We start from the raw sequence: 16,514 nt of genomic DNA, 5'->3' as shown, positions 1-16,514 counted from the left end.
TTCAGACTGAGTTTGATTATGCTTGCATTACGTTCCCTGTCTCGATCCCCAGTGGTATCTAGTTTTGTTTTCAAAAAAGTCTTACATTGGAATAGGACACTGACTTGTAAAACGCTGGGAAATGCACATCAGGAAGAGCATTCATGGAGAGCTGAACAGCTGGCCAACAGAATGAACGCATTACCACAAGACTACTGGGAATTAGTGAGAGAACTAGAAAGCACAAGTACAGGGAGAAAAATATTCTTCACTAGTTTTACATTGGATCCGATATATTTCAGACAGCTGAAACAAAAACTGTAAAAATCTCAAGAGACTGCCTCGTCTGTTTAGGGGCTAAATTTTAACCTTGTTAGAAACCCGTATTCTTCTACCAGGGAACATTTATCAAATTCACCTAAAAGGAAATTGTCATGTACTGATCCCTTTTAAAAATCTGTCTTCAGAAGATTTGTTGGTAGTTAATATTATCCAGTCAAAACAATTATGTATCTTACAACCAGGTTGGTCAGGGTAGAGGACAGGTCAGACATCTTCATGTTGCAAGTGATGGGAGTGTACAATACTGTGACTACTTCTGGTAACTAGTCTTTCAATTCATACCTCTTGCACCATGCAGATATGAATCTGCTGCCTTCTAAGATATTCTCAGTCTTCCCAACCTGTGAAAAATGCTCCCTGGGTTATTTACAATCCTAAAATACAGTTTTTCTTTGTGAAGGACTGCATTAGCATCTATCAAATCAGCCATGCAGCTATCAAATCAGGCAATCCACAATGAATCTTGCTAGTTCATATCACTCACAATGTCACTTATTATGCTTCATATCACAATCAGCAAACTCACTTCAAAAGCATGCTCCTGGCCCAAACTAAAACACTACAGCACATATGTGCTTTAACCCAGTAGCACAAACCTAACTAAAAACTTCTGCTTCTCTGGGAACTGCAACTCACATTTTAAAATTTTGGTTGTTGAATAATATGCAGTTGTGCGCTGGGAATACAAATTCTGATATCCCCATTTTGGGATTGTAGATGATTCAGCAGCAACAAGAAAGAATATAGAATGACTTAAAATTTACACCTGTTCATCTTCACAATTATATGATTTTTCTCAGACATAAAATAGCTTACCTTACCATATGCAGTCAAGTAGAAAAGTTATACAAGTCTCAAAATAGACAGAATGTAGTTTAAAATAGAGATCAAAATTGCCAGATTAAAGGGTTCAGTAGTACTTGTAGTTAAAACAATGTCACATCCTACATAATTTTACTAGTTCAAAGACTCAGAATTACAAAAGCATAAGCATCTGTGATAGGCCTGTATAGGATAAGCCCCTTCAGCCAAACATAATGAACACTGAGGCAGGTAAAAATAGATAAGGCAGAAAAAAAATGCAATTATAATAAGAGTGGCAGATAGGGTTTTTTTATTCTTTGAGTAAATCAGACTGCTGGATTTCAAAGAGAAAACTTTTGACACCTGCCTTTTACTCCAAGCTTGTTACTAGCACAAATATTATTTTGGTAGATGTGATCAAAAAGACATCTAAGCATCAAATAAGAATCAGCCCCCATGGTTCTTGAGCATCCTTGGTGTGGATAAAAGCAAAAGTAAGATGCATCCACAGAATGTATTAAAGACAACCCCCCCCCCCCCGCCCCCAAGAACTGCAAACAAAAGTAAAGTTTGTGTACCCTGACATTTGTTCCTGAACTGCTTTCTCTTTTTCTGTCTCCCAGGAACTGCTTGTGTTGGTTTCTGCCCTGTGTATTCATACAAATACTCAGAAGTGATATTCAGAGTTACAGACAGATTGCTTTGTATTTTAAAGGACCAGCTGCTTCAAAATTCAGTGGGGTTGTTTGTTGGTTTTCTTTAATCTTTTTTCTTCCCCCTGCAATCCATCTGTACTCAAAGAAAAACAAATTAATTTTTCAAGTGACTATTTTTTGATTAAAGTCAGTACTGTAACAGTAATTAAAACAAGCATATATTTTCAGCTAGTAGGCCTGTGAACTCCTCCTCCTTTCCCTTCCCCAAGTGACATCCTTTAGCAATGGTAAGGTGACATCATTAGAGGTCAAACCCAGAACTTCAGTTTGACAAATGGGCTATAATCGAGCTACCCCCCCTTTGGAGAACGCAAAAGTTTCATAAGTTTTTACAACAGCACTCTCTTAAAACAGAGGTTGGTGGAAAGCATAGGGACGGAAAAACTGTTGCTATTTCAGTTGTGTATCTGGTAAGATGGAAAATTTTTCAAGTCTACACAGATGGTAAATAAATTTCTGCTACATGAGACAGTTCCTGGAATAAAGAAATTTTCTCAAATAACAAGTGCCAAATTTTTTTTTCAGCAAGACTTATTTTTAACTTTCCCAGGGACTTGTTGGGAGAGCTGGAAAAGTGTCCTTTCACCTTCAGAATCCTGGTTTAACTCCAGAAATAGCCTCTAATGTCGTTCTCAGCATAGACGAGTTTTCTTTACACTTTAAAAGACATTTCAAAGCGAAGATCAAAGCTCCACAATTATAGTTCGCTGCTGGTAAACACTGCCTTGGAACACAGTGGCTAGAAAATAAGAAATTTCTATTTAAACCCTAAGACAATCAGCAGTGACTAACAGTGCTGACATTTAAACTGTCATTATTATGCTTCATGAGGCAATGCTGTTGACACAAGAGAGCTTGTCCTCCATGAACCAAATGTAATGGAAAGGACTGAGAGAGGGAGCCCAGAATCAGGGACCAAGTCAGTACAGACTATATCTGCTAAGGAAGCTCTGAAAAAGACACCGAACAGTTAGGTTTTTGTCAGTCTCATAAATGGATTTGAGTAGATATTTTAGACATGAATGCTGAGCAAGGGGACTGCAAACTATGATCACTACTGCAAAACTAGTTCTTGAGGGTGTTTGGGATGTCTCTCCCCCTCATACTGAAGTGGGGTCAGAGTCATGGAAGTTGCTCACCCTTTTCTCCAACAACTTCATATTCCCTTTCTAGTTCATGTGACTGCATGGCTCTGCTTGGTTGCTGCCTTGAGCCCAAAATCAAACCCTGTGAAATGACGATGCTTGCAAAGAGAAAAATACACAGTAGTCTCATGTCACTGAGTGAGCTTTCTCTTATATAAGCATAAACTCCAAAAGGCTAAAAAGTTTAGTACTGCCACACTTAGCTTAGTACATGAAATAAGGAAAAAAAAAATATCAAAGCATTTCTGAAAAGGCAGGAGTGAGTGGGAAGAATTAGTGATCTTAACACGCTGAGTAGGAGAGTATGGGTAGGATGAAGAAGGATTTTTTTTGCCTGTCAGAGAATGTAGATGACCTAGAAAAAAATTAACTGACATTCTAATCTAAGGCTTCTGTTACTATTCCCAAGAGAGCAAAATTCAGGAACATATGTATTTCTTCTGAATCTGATTAAAGCTGATTTCCCCACAGTCATAACTATTCATAGGCTTCAGTCTGCAAAAACACAATTCATTTAAAACTTACATTGCAAAACAACCTACAGTAAGAATTACAATATGACTTCTAAAAGCTTAATAAGATGTTTGTGAAATGTGCTGAATTACAAGTCCTGCAGAATCTTTACCCACAGAATACTAATCAAGGTACAGGCATGGAAGAACTTCTCCTCAAATTATCTTTGACTCTGTTACTAGCTGTATTGAGGAAGGCCTGGAAACAGACAAACTGATCAACTGGAAGTTGTTTTTGTGAGTTGAGAAAGCTTTTTGCAATTAAGAGCTGAATGATCGCTTTACATGGAAAATGAATTAATTTTCAGCTACTTATTTTCCAGTCTTATCCCACCTATAAGATGGTCTCTCTCTATCCCTGTCTTTTTTGTCCTATTTCTTGTCTTGTTCACTCTCTGGCTATTTTACTTCCTATGTAAGTGTAAAGCCCTAACCAGGACAGTGCTCATCTGCCACATCATCTTGTCATCATCTCTCAAGCAGTAGAAATTATTTGTAAACAGGTGAGTTTACCATGCCGGAATAAATTCAGCAGATGTAGTGGGTGTGATGTACACATACATTCACTACTAACTTTGTGTGAGATAAATACAGTTTGGCATTTACCAGAAGAAAAGTGTAGTGTTTCAGAGAATCTGGATGTAGGAAAGTAGTTTAGTTTACATTCCCAAATTTTTGCTTGTGGCCATGCTTTTTCATTTTCAATGCAGTAAAGATGTCAGCTTTTAATATATTTTGAAGCTAAAATTACATGCAGCACAAGCCACAAGCTTCAGCACCGCTGAATTTTTTCATGTATTTCATGCCTTCATATCAAACAGCCATGAATCACATAGCAATGATTATTAGTGCATGCAAACCATCTTTTTTAAGAAGGTTGTAGATACCACCCAAGAGATTAAAACATGCAGTACAAGAACAGAATCAGCTCCTTAATTATTTTTTTTTTTTGAATGGGTATATTAGATGATACATTTTATGTTAAAGCAAAACTGTCCAAATGAATAAGACACTCAGAATATCCAAATAGAAACCTTTGTTTAATTGAATCTGGTGTGTGCAAAAATGTTTGGGAAGGGGGCATCTTACAGGAAAGGATAAATAAACTTCCACTTAACATAAATATTTTACATATTGCATTTGCTATTCTATCTCTTATGTACGGTGACACTGCAAAAACAATGTGAAACTTAGGATATGAAAGTTATTGGTGTACTATGGCACATTATTGAAGGGCATCCTCATGTTACAGTGAGCCAATTTTTCATTAACGCAGCGTGCATAAGCCAAGTTCCTTATGTTCTGCTGTTGTAAAAGCATTAGACGTCAGCTGTGACAATTATGAAGAGCAGCAAGGATCTGGTTTACATTTACCATACATTTACCCCAGTGCACACAGACACTCATGCATACATATAGAGAGAAGCTGTATTCCTGCCTGGATTTTTTTCATAGGAGGAGGAATATCCCTCTAAATTTGAATTCGTAACCATTTTAGGCCATATCCTCTGGAGCTTGGAATAGTTTTTGGCAGCAGGAACAGTATTGTTTCATTTTGTAAAGCCATATTCAATACACCCTATCTGCGGCATAGACCCCCTTGTCTTTACAAACCTCCTATGTTGCCATTAAGAGAGCAATAAAAGGACACAAGCATGAGCGACACATTTTCAGGTGTTTCAATTGTATGTACTACCATGACGGGAAGCAAGAAAAAAACACCCCAAACCAAAACACCACAAACAAAAAAACCTCCATGGAAAACACTTTGCAGATGGCTCCCACCCTGCTGCAGTTCAGCCCATGGGAGGGTCATCATTGCTTGTTTGCCTTTAACTACTGCGTGGGAATTGGTCAGATATGTGTGGACTTACCCACCACCATACTACTACGGCCAAATACTCCTTGATAGCAGTGGCAAAGACCTCACTGCCGTAAAGCCTCAGCCCCCAGAGCTGGCCAGGGTGGGCTGCTCTTCTATGCATCCTTCTCAGACACAGCACCGCTAACAGAAAAGCTTTTGCTTTTCACACAGTTCATGGCTGCAGCAGAGGTTTGTGCTGAAAAAGCTGCTCTGCCATAGCTATGGCTTCAAAGCCTCTTTAACATAGGCAGGGGTGCTCTAATAGCTGACTTTCCAGGTTACTGCTGTGTTTACTGTTTTTTTGATGGAAGCTGTAGCTCTGTGTGCCTCTCGGATCTCTCCATTTTCACTTGATTGTTAATTCAAAGTGAACTTCATGCTCGTGAAAGTACCCGATGAACAGTTGTAGGAAGCAAAGTTCTTTTTGAAAATTTCTCTTTAACCAATGGAAAAGTGTATTGTGGATAGTGATGTCATGTAATCCAGAAGGTTTTGCCCAAGTGTTTTAATTCCACTTCCCATTTCCTAAACTGTTAAATTTGGTTTTTGCTTACTATGCCCATTCATTGCTTCCAAGACAGCTTCCCTCAAAAATGTGGTGTTAATTACAAATCTGGTGTCACATTAGGAAGTGGTCATTGGTTCATTTAACATGACCTACAACCAAGACTTTATAAACTACAAGGAGCAAATAGTTGGCCCTTACCAGTCAGAACTTTTTAAAGATTCATTTTAAGAACAAACAAACAAAATGTTTTAAAAGTTTTCTTCCAGCCAATTATTGCAAACCTGGACAAAATGAGAAATTTCAGAGTATAAACTGTATGAAACTAGAGCTCTCCACGTTGGTTCCTGGAAGCATGTAATATCACTTGGTGAAGCGATAGTGCGTGACTATGAACCATGTATAAATACAAATACTTTCATGACCATTTTAGGTAGCTCAGCTCCAACTAATGCATAGCATGATGTGCAACAGTCTCTTGTTGCAGTCTAGACAACGCTGGCAGCCTTTAAAATTTATTGCTGAACACTGTCACAAAAATGTGTCAAAGTAAAATTTGCATAAAGGTTATACTGTAATGGCCTGGCAATCATCCCATCCTGTTCTAAGCTTGTTTTAAATACTTTTCAGATTGTTTGAAATACATCATACTTCAGTCCAAACACAAAGGAAGTCTGTGGGAAAGCATTCTTTAGCTTCCCAGATGGAGATAATATTTATGATACATATTTTTGAAAGCATAGAGAAAATTCATGGTCATGTAACCACAATAATAGGAGTGCTTTATGACCCCAACTTTCTACTAATTGCCATAAATAATGTGCATAATTTAAAAAACTTAGATCCAAATGTTTTAGTCCATTTATATCTTTGAACCACATCTTCATTATTAAATGGTAAGTTTAGGAAGCAAGTTTTCAATGCAGAAAAGAGAAACAAATATTCATGACAGCCAAGAAAGTTTCAGGTTATTTTTTTAAAGAAATTATACTATTTGTTTTGCTTTACTTGCAGCTCTTGCCAGATTCTTCCCAATGCCTTCAAAATTATGACCATTTAATAGCAATGTGCAAATGCAGCAAATTCTTTGTGGTGAAGCAACCGTGGATCTCAGTAATAGTTGCCCACTGTACTAATACTACAGACTGTAGCTCTGAGATGTGGGTAGCAACTAACCTTTCAAAAAGCTGTTGTGGCTTAAGATCCCTCATCAATTTTTGATGGTGTTCATATTCACGTTATGAGTTTGGAAAAACAGATCCGTGGTCTTTCCTAAAACCTTTAGAAAGTCTGAAAATACTTTGAAAAACCTGTAGGGTCTGAAAATTACAAGAAATGTAGAAATGGAACAAAAGCAAATCCAAATTCCATACATGATAAAATAGATTTCTGTTGCTTGAATGATCATCTTTAAAAAGAGATTATCAGATATCCAATATTTGCATTTGTCATTGTCCTTCACAAAACTGAGAAAAACCATTCCCTAGATGCCAAGATTATATTATTAATTTCTGTATATGAAAAAAAAAAAGCTGTTCTGGAATAAGAGCAGGTCTGAATTGTACAGAAAATATAGTTAAAGAACCATATGATTTGAAAGTAATTTTGCTGTGATAGTGCTTCTACAGTAACTAGCTTCTGTAGTCTCTAAAGTTACAAATTGTTATAACACTGAAGTTGAGCAAGGCACTTAAACATACTCTAAGAACGCAGTAGTTCCACTGACATCCATTAATGCTTTTTTAATGTCTGGATTTAAGAAGTGAAGCCTTGGTCTCCTACAACCATCCAAACAACATTCATTGTTGTCCACATTTTCAGAATTTCTGATTATCATTATAATCTGAGAATGCAGATTTTTTCCTGTTTTTTTTGATTGCTCCACTAGAATATTCACAAGACTATTATCTTTAAAAAAATACTCAATGGGGAAACAAACTGTGGGAAATGAATGCATTTATACATCATATTTTGCAAAAGTGCAATGAAACTTTTCAATTGACTTTGAAAACCATTTTGAAAAACAATGAAAATTTTAAATTGACTTTGAAAACCACCAACTTTTAGAGATGTAGTCTGCTTCTGGCTGACACACATTTGCAGACTGAATCTCAGAAAAAGGTAAATTCAATTCCCTATGACAAACGCAGGATACAGCAAAATGCACAATTCCATTTTTAATTAAGATTTCCTGTACATTCCTGTTGTTTTTATTCGTACTTTTATCTTCTATGCTTGTCTTTCCCATGCTGACCTGAGTTGTTACAATGCAGTCCTAACAAGTGTGCATCACTAACAAGCCTACGTATTCCTACATATTACTACTTATGCAGTAATAGTTTAGACTGGATCCCTACTAAACCAGCTTCTATAAATAAAAAACAAACGAAAACACCCTGTAAGAGTCTTAAAAGCTAAATTAAAAATTGCTATGAAAAAAGAATTAATCATGAAATTATCCCCATTCAACAAAGACAGAATTGAGGTAAAGGGAGATTAAAACTTCAGAAAGACATACTTACAACAGGTCTGGTCACTGGTATTTTAACAACAATAAACTAATAAAAAGATCTAAAAAGTTGCATACTATTGTTCACAACAAGCTCACATTACTTTTTAAATAAGAATCTAAGGCTGACAATTGAGTGCTCAGTTGAAAAGGGTTATGCAAAGTGAATAGTAGAGATGGCAGGGAAAAATTTGTGAGGAAACCATTTCAGTAAAATAGGTAGCTCTTATGATTTTTTTGGAAGCTTTCCCACTACTTCTCCCAGGTACCTTAGTGGGAGGACTAAGCCAGCAGGCAAGGCTCCATACGCTTCCTGTGGAGTCAATTTACAGGGTGATATGAGCAGAAGCTCCTGGAAGAACCTAACTTTCTAACTTGCCATAAAAAGCATAGTTTTAGTCTTGTGAAAGAGAATTTATTGCAGATTGTAATGGAAGTGAGTCAGCCTTCACATCTCATGGGCAAGCATAATACTCAGGTAGCAAATACGGATGGAAAGGCCGGAATTCAACAAAGCAATTTTTTTTTTCTTCTCACATTAGTATAATTATAATTGATGAAATAATGAAACAAACTTTATTGCAACAGTACAGAAAATGCAAAACCATGCTTTAAAAACCTCACAGCTTTTGTGGGGAGGAAAGGCCCTGCCTACAAAGACCTGTGTCACCCCAGGTAACAACCTTCTACCTAAGTTTCTTTTTACACTTACTGCCATCGTTCTGTTAATCTTTTTCTTAAATCAATTTGCATCTCACTGACGCTGTCTGCTGCTGTCATGCTGACATTAGCTGTGTTCTTAAGTATCCTTTGCAAGCCACACAGCATCTAATCTAGAAATCTGGATTAAAATAGTAGCAATAATAGCGAGCATTAGGAAATAGCCCTGACTATTATACTCTTTAGTCTTGTAGGAATGACTTTGAGATAACATCAACTGTTTGAAACTGGAAAGCTTCTAAGCAGGCCACCAGGATGAATTGCAAGTAGTAAATATTAAAAACAAAAGTCTCATAAAAGAGAGAAGAGGAATTTGTACACCAAAATGTTTACTTCATTCCTTTTTCAGTGACACATAAGCAAAATGTTTTAATGAGACTGAAATGCAGTCTCAGATTACCTGTGAAGGCAAACTGATGCAAATTCATCACACATACTCCAATTAGCTTGATACCCCAATTGACCCTTCCTGAAGCAGTATTCTAAGCTACACCTTTTCTTGGAAGGAATACAGGTGACCTAACAAACTTCAAGTCACCAGGCACAATGCATCAGTTGCGTTTCCCGAAACCAATCATTGTGTATCTGTATCTTATTTCATTGCACTGTGTGCAGTGAATTTGCCAGTACTTTATAAACTCTAATCTTATAGAATTTATTAATAATTTTAATCAAAATTCTCCATAGCAAACCAGAAGTTTCACATTAGAAAAGAAGCCCAACAGTTTCAGAATTAATACTTAATTTAGATAAGCAACTGGAACTTCAAATGCTGGTCTAAGGTTTGTCTGAACTATTTTGAACTTGATTGCTGAGTCCAAGAGAGTTAAATTTTGGAAGATTTACTCCAAGCTCTTTCTATGGACTTCTCAGAAAATTACTGTGACAATAGCCTCTCTCCAGTGACTGAGCAGTTCTAGGACCTGTTTCTTCCACAGGTTAATGAAAACAACAACAATGTTAAGCATTGCAAAGGAACACTGCTTTAAGATGCCTGAGAAAAAGGCTGCTTTCAGAGTAGCAAATTTTTGTTTTCTTATATCGTTACAATCTGGAATATAAAACATAAAAGATGGAAAACTATTTCATTACTCCAGTGAATGACAGGTTTTCAGTAAACCATGTTTAACTGCAAGTGTAAAGGCATGCAAATTTATATACCTTATCCAAACTAAGAAAACAACTGAACAGGTAACTAACAATTTTGACATGTAATTGTTCATTTGTGTATGTTAATTCAATTCGTTTTCTTCTGACGTTCAGATATTAAACTACATTGTATCAAAGCAGCCCAAATATATGAGGAATGTTTCCTGGATCAAATGAGAATATACTTCTTATATGTTTGTGTATATTCAGTGAAAAATCTGTATCTTTTCACAGATTTTCTTTCCCCTCAATCTTCTGGTACTATCTTGCTAAGCTAGTTTGAGGATTGAATTTTGTTTTTAAATATTAACTACAACTCCCAGAGCCTTATTAAAAAGCATGTTAATAGTAATTCTATCTTTTTGCACGCAGAATGCTTTTCAATACTCCGTCTCCTGCTTTCCTTAACTGCAGGGATATCACAATCCCCCATGAATTGAGCCCAATGCTACTTGCTGTTGTATATGGTGGTTTTGCCATTTCTTTTTTTTTTCCCCACAGTCATGAGTCACTTTGCATTTTGTTAAAAATAATAGGTGATATAACATTATCCTACAGGAGAGAGAAATGAACAATCGCAGTTGGTTCTCTACTGTTTTCTTCCCGTTTATAGGGAACAATCTCTAGCCATAAAATCTAAGGTCGGAGTGAGAACAATGAAAATTTCTTTTGTAAGGGGAGTTCATTGCCCTTTCATTTTTGTTTTAAATTTCCTGGATTTTTACTCAAACTATTGGGAGTTAGACTCCACAATGATAATTTTCTACTCCTTTATTGATTCATCATGTAAAAGAGCTGTCTTAGCCTTGTTTTAAAAATTGCATTTATAAAATACTGATTAATATATATTGTGACACCACAGCCGTGATTGTGTTTGGGAAGCGAGTGGTGAGAAGTTATTGTGAAACTATATGCCTCAACCCACCTTTTTATGCTGATGTTGAACAACGTATTTTTTTCATGTTGAAAAAGAATTTAAATTAATGTGTTAGAATTCCAGTGCATTTGTGCACTTATGTAATATCCCTCAGAAAGGATTTTTCTGGCTATCCCTAAGCTTGATGAGATGAGCAGCTTGGAGGATGCATAAAACAGGGCACATGCAAAAATTGGCAAGATCCTTTACAAGATAATGGCTGTTTTTTCCCATTTTAAAATCAGTGTCTAATAATTAAATATTCTCCTTTTGTTGGTATTCTCTTAATAATCGATACTCTTCTGTTTTTGTGTGATACTGTTCTCCAGAAGCTCTATTGCATTACACCTGTGAACATACATGCGAGCTGTTGGGATGTCCCAAGCATTACAGCTTGCTCACGAGTGCCAAAGATTATTCCAATCTTTGGAAATTCAGAATGTACAGTTCTCAAGTGAAGTGACTATTTTAAAATCCAAAATTTATTTAATCCAGGAAAGCATACAGGAGGGTCTAGTTGGCGTAGCCACATATAGTTAATCCATGTATGCTTCTGCTACTCTGAACCATTAATAACCATCAATTTCATGTTGAGGATAAACTGAATTGATTTTCAGTCAACACAAAACCAGGAAAGCTTGATTACTGGGGGATCTTTCAATTAGACCTAACATCATTAGCTTCTCACAATTAAATTCAGGCACTTCCGATTTCCGAACCTTAGGAAGTCTTCCTTGGAAAGCAAAGGAAAAGAGGCTGCTGTGTATCAACCATCTGAACCCGAGTGACTCAAGGGAACAAAGAATGCTGTAACAGCTGGACCTGTTTGCAAAAAGCATCTTCAGTGTCAGCACATCCATCATGACTAAAGCAATTTGCCGACACGGAGCTAGTGCTGGTCCAAGATGCTAAACTTTAAGCCCTTAAGCCCTCAAACCTGCATTCATCTGCAGAGCAAGCACAACAGATCCACAGTCTCACCTCAGCTTCAGTTTGAAGACAGTAGATCTAAAGATAAGAGGGGAGGTCATGCTCTATTGCCACAATTAAAAGCACTTTAAAATATGTTAACGAGGAACAGGTTTTCAGAAGAATTTAGTACCAGCAAGAGCAGAGTGATGTCTACTCAAGGGTACTAAGATCTTAGATGTCATGGAAGTATCTGAAGTTCAGCACCTTTCTGTGATCCCCCAAGGTGCCACCTCAAGGTTTGGGTGCCCAAACACCTTTAGCAATTCATCTCTGTGTGCCTTTTTCCCATATTCCGACCTTTATGAGCACATATTTATGTGCAACTATAATTGACACTGAGCATTAATCAGACAGTGGTGTGTTTTAGGCCTTAACTGCACTGTTTGAACTGCTGACCTTGAGAGAAAAGGTTTTATATACCATTCCCAATCCCTTAAGTCTTCTTGTCACTGCAAAGCAAATACTTGGCTTTTATGGATGGATTCAGTTTCAAGTCTGTTGTTTTTCTAATGTTTTGTTAAAATTACAGAAGTGGCTTTCAGGGCAAGTTTGTAAACATAGGCACATTTTTCATTACAGATTATTACCAACACAGACGGGCTTTTGTAAAATAGTGCATGATTAGATATGTGATAAAATCCTGCACGCAGGAACACTATTTGTAGAAGTATCCTGCGAACTTAGAGATAAATAATACCACAAGCAACAACAGATCATATCTTTTTGCTTTTGCCAAATTTTTTACAGTTTTTGGTAAAGACTTCCTTAAGCAAAGTGGTACAAGGCCACTCCTTCAGATTTACAGACTCCATCCCCTTTTACAATGCTCAGACCTTCACAGTTGCTGCAGACATGCAACTCTCAACCTTCTTTGAAGCAACTCCTTGTTTTGCTCCTTTCTGTGTTCACGTCCTTTCTTAGTTTTTCTCACCATTAGGCTCACTGGAATTTTTATATTATGTCTCTCTAAATATTTAATGGCACAAACACAAATCACAAATATATTCTCAAATATAAGTCTCGTGAATGTACATTTAAAAGACGAGTATGTGACCTCAAAACAAGATACAACGAGATACGTGGAAACTAGCAGGATCGAAGCTATTAAAAAAATATAACATGGTACATCTTGCTAACAATATGAAAAAATATGCACCAAAATTAGCAACTATGCTTAGAAAAAAGGAAATGAGATGCTAAAATAGAGGAGATGAGAATATGGTTATAGTAGCTAATTAGTTCTCAAATATGATGTTAATTCAGCTTTTTTTTTTTTTTTTTACTATTTTTTTTTAGACTTGATCTGTTTTCTACAGATGGGTAAGTTTAGCATTTCCAGTACTGCTAGTCAGGTTTCTACTTCTTAATTGTAACTCAGAGCCATGCTTACTGCAAGATCAGTTGAACAGTTACCACATTAACTGTGACTGCATGAACTACCGAAGGAAGACTGGCTTTGAGGGCTTCTGAAACCTTTCGCAAATGTTACTTACAGCTTCTACCCATATCAATTGAGTATTAATATTACCAAAGGGTCTATACAAGGAAGCAGTAGCCAGCAGCTCAGGGTGCTGTGTTGGCATACAGTACTTTAAATACATGAATTTGAGCTTTAATGGAATAGCTACTGAGGCACTACAGCTGATAGAAAAAAGCTGCACACAATTAATAGAAACCAGATTTATAAAAAAAGCAGACAAAAGAAGGTGGATGATGTCAAGTGAAAAAAGGCAGGAGAAATAAACAATTACAAATTGGTTACTAGCAAGAATAAGCAGCCTAGCTGGGAAAGCCAAACTTTAAGTTGAATTCTGCAGTGCCACAGTCAGCACATCTCCTTCCATTAAAGCCGCTGGGAGTTTCATTGCCATGGAATCTGTCCATTAAAATTTTGTGATGATACTCTTCCTCACTCTGTGTAGACAGTGAAATTTCTCTGGTTGCTTTGAAATTACAAAACATAGTTCCAAACTCAGCGATACTTCTTTTTGCAAGAACATAGGCTCATGGGGCTGAGCTGAAAACCAAAGAACTACTGAAAAATGTTTCCACTCGTTTTTTTCCCTTTTAAAGTTTTGTTGCACTTTTTGCCTGTTCTCTTTTTTTCAGTAAGGCTTCCAAACCCCTGGACACAATCTGTTTCCTAAGAGAAACAGATAATGATACCTGATAGCAACAGAAAAACAAAAATGAAATGAAACCCATAGAAGATACTTATTCATTTAGCCTTGAACAACATATATAAAATAATATATATATAAAGTAAATATGAGATAACTTCCAAATTCACTGCTCAGCCATTTTCAGACCTTAAAAAGAGCTCCTGAAACTCAGTTGCTATCTGGACACATTTTTTTTGAAACCGTTTGAAGAAAAAAATCTGACAAATTAATGAAACAAAGCTGAAAAACACTTTTTATCCTCCAATCAATTAGTCACGGAACCACTTTCATAAGAAATTGGGGGAAAACATTAGAAAAAAATCTCTGCAGTTTATGAGCATCCTACCTTTCTTTTGCGCAGTTTCACTTGACTGTCTGAATATTCTTGTGTGGTCAAATGATTCCCTACATGTAAACACGGAATGTCTTCTGTTGAACTGACATTTGAAAGGCATTTGTTTTCAGGGGCCACTTGAGGTTCTGTGAAACCACTTTCATCCAGACCATTTTCCACTGCCGGGATGTGAGAACAGGGAGAAGATTGCATAAGGCAGTCGCTGGATTCCACTGCTGAGCATAGCTGTCTATCACTGCTGGTGCATGATTCAGAAGAAATCCCACTCTCTACCACATTACACTCAGACTTTCCAAGCCCGTCTTTAAAAGCATCAGATTTCCGGCGCTGTTGTGCAATTACAGCAGTATGAAGCAGCTGCTTCCCAGGCATAATAATTTCTTTCACATTTGGAGAATTAGAATGGTTTTCTTTCTCTGCATCTACTACTTCATTTAAGCCTTCATAACTACAAAGCTCCAGGCTTTGGCCAATGCTGCCACAAACGTTGTCTTCTTCCATCTCCTCTTTAGGAACTGTGTCACAGCCAGGTTCCTTACTTGTATCTCCAATTACTCCAGATGCTTCAGCTGCCTTGTTACCCTCTGTTATTGGTACCATCTGTGTTAAGGAGCCTGCTCCATTTAAACTCTTTTCGTCACCTTTTGGTTCCCCCCCTACAGCAGTGATGCAGTAATTAACACTATCCAGGTTGAGTGCTGAATAGTCATCACTGTCATCAGACACATGGACTAGAGTTTCTGTGCTGGCCTCCAGAAAATGCTCCTCATCCTCATGGTTGTCGTTTTCATCCACGTCCTTTGAAATGTTTCCCAGCTGCTTCGCAGGGAAGCCAATCAGCTCTCCGCTATAACAGCACTCTGGAAACGAAGCGCATTTTTCTTTCCGGTCCACGCTCAAAACCTCATCTTTTTCCATACTTGTCTGCAAGTTATCAGCTACGAGTCCGTGACGACATGCTGTATTATACTCCACAGACTCCAAAGCCAATCCCATCCACTGGGTCACATGCTCTTCCCAGCTTTTCTTTCTGATTGCTAGAGACATGTCATAACAGTTCAGCAGCAGTCTGCAACGTACCTTCCACGGAGGACCAGAGGAGATGTCATGGCTGCTGTGCTCTGCTCCAGAGGGAGAGAGGGTTTCATCATTTTAACATCTGCAAGAAATAAAAAAAAGACTGGGTTATTGAATCAACTCCAAATAAAAAAAACCAGAAAGGGAAGGAACAGTTTAAACAAAAGTGTAAAAGCAAGATAAGACTGCGGGACCAGAAGGACAGGAATTTAGAAGACTGTTTTGGTTAAAGTTTTAATACTTTTCATACAAAACTTGACAGCACTCATAATTCAGTGTAACTTTTTTTCTGATTACTCTCCAACATCAAGTAAACAAAAATGGTATAAACGGGCGCATGGACAGGCAAGTAGCTCCAGAGCCAAAATTTGACAATAAGTCTCTTTTCACTATGTCTGTCATAAGATATTAATTTCCATGGGTATAAATGGCATTATGTCTTACGGTTGTTTTGCACACAAAGTTATTTTGTATTTCTTCCCCATCCAGACATACCCGTGGAGTGCAGAATTCTGGCTGTTTCCCAAAGAGGTAGAGCAGAACTTGAGGGTTATTCTGAATTTACCAAAGTTGTAAACCACTTATCTTATGAGTAGCTTTGGCCCGTTTGGAGGCTCCCATTTTTATTGCTATTGTTTCACTCTCTTCAGCACAAGTTGTAATTACAAGTCCTTGGTGAATATTCTTGGGATCTACTAGTGTAAGTAAAGGAGGAAACCCTTAATTAGGATGGGGCTCTCCAGAAGAACAGCTTGTGAGCCAGAGCGGTCAGCCGTAACTCTGCCGC

The 16,514-nt window shown here is 37.3% G+C and overlaps 1 protein-coding gene across 1 annotated transcript in view; it reads right to left on the bottom strand.

Annotated features, from left to right (window-relative positions):
* Positions 1–15,697, bottom strand: part of DLC1 (DLC1 Rho GTPase activating protein) — a 218,228-nt gene extending 202,531 nt beyond the window's left edge. The window contains exon 1 of the mRNA XM_049794109.1: positions 14,642–15,697. Within this exon, the coding sequence (XP_049650066.1) occupies positions 14,642–15,697 (1,056 nt within the window). The remainder of the gene's footprint in view (positions 1–14,641) is intronic.
* Positions 15,698–16,514: the final 817 nt, after the last annotated feature.

Source organism: Accipiter gentilis, chromosome 3 (assembly GCF_929443795.1).
Source record: "Accipiter gentilis chromosome 3, bAccGen1.1, whole genome shotgun sequence".
In the NCBI taxonomy this organism is placed as follows: domain Eukaryota; kingdom Metazoa; phylum Chordata; class Aves; order Accipitriformes; family Accipitridae; genus Astur; species Astur gentilis.
The sequence above is the reverse complement of the archived record's forward strand: the minus strand, read 5'-3'. Positions and strand labels throughout refer to the sequence as shown.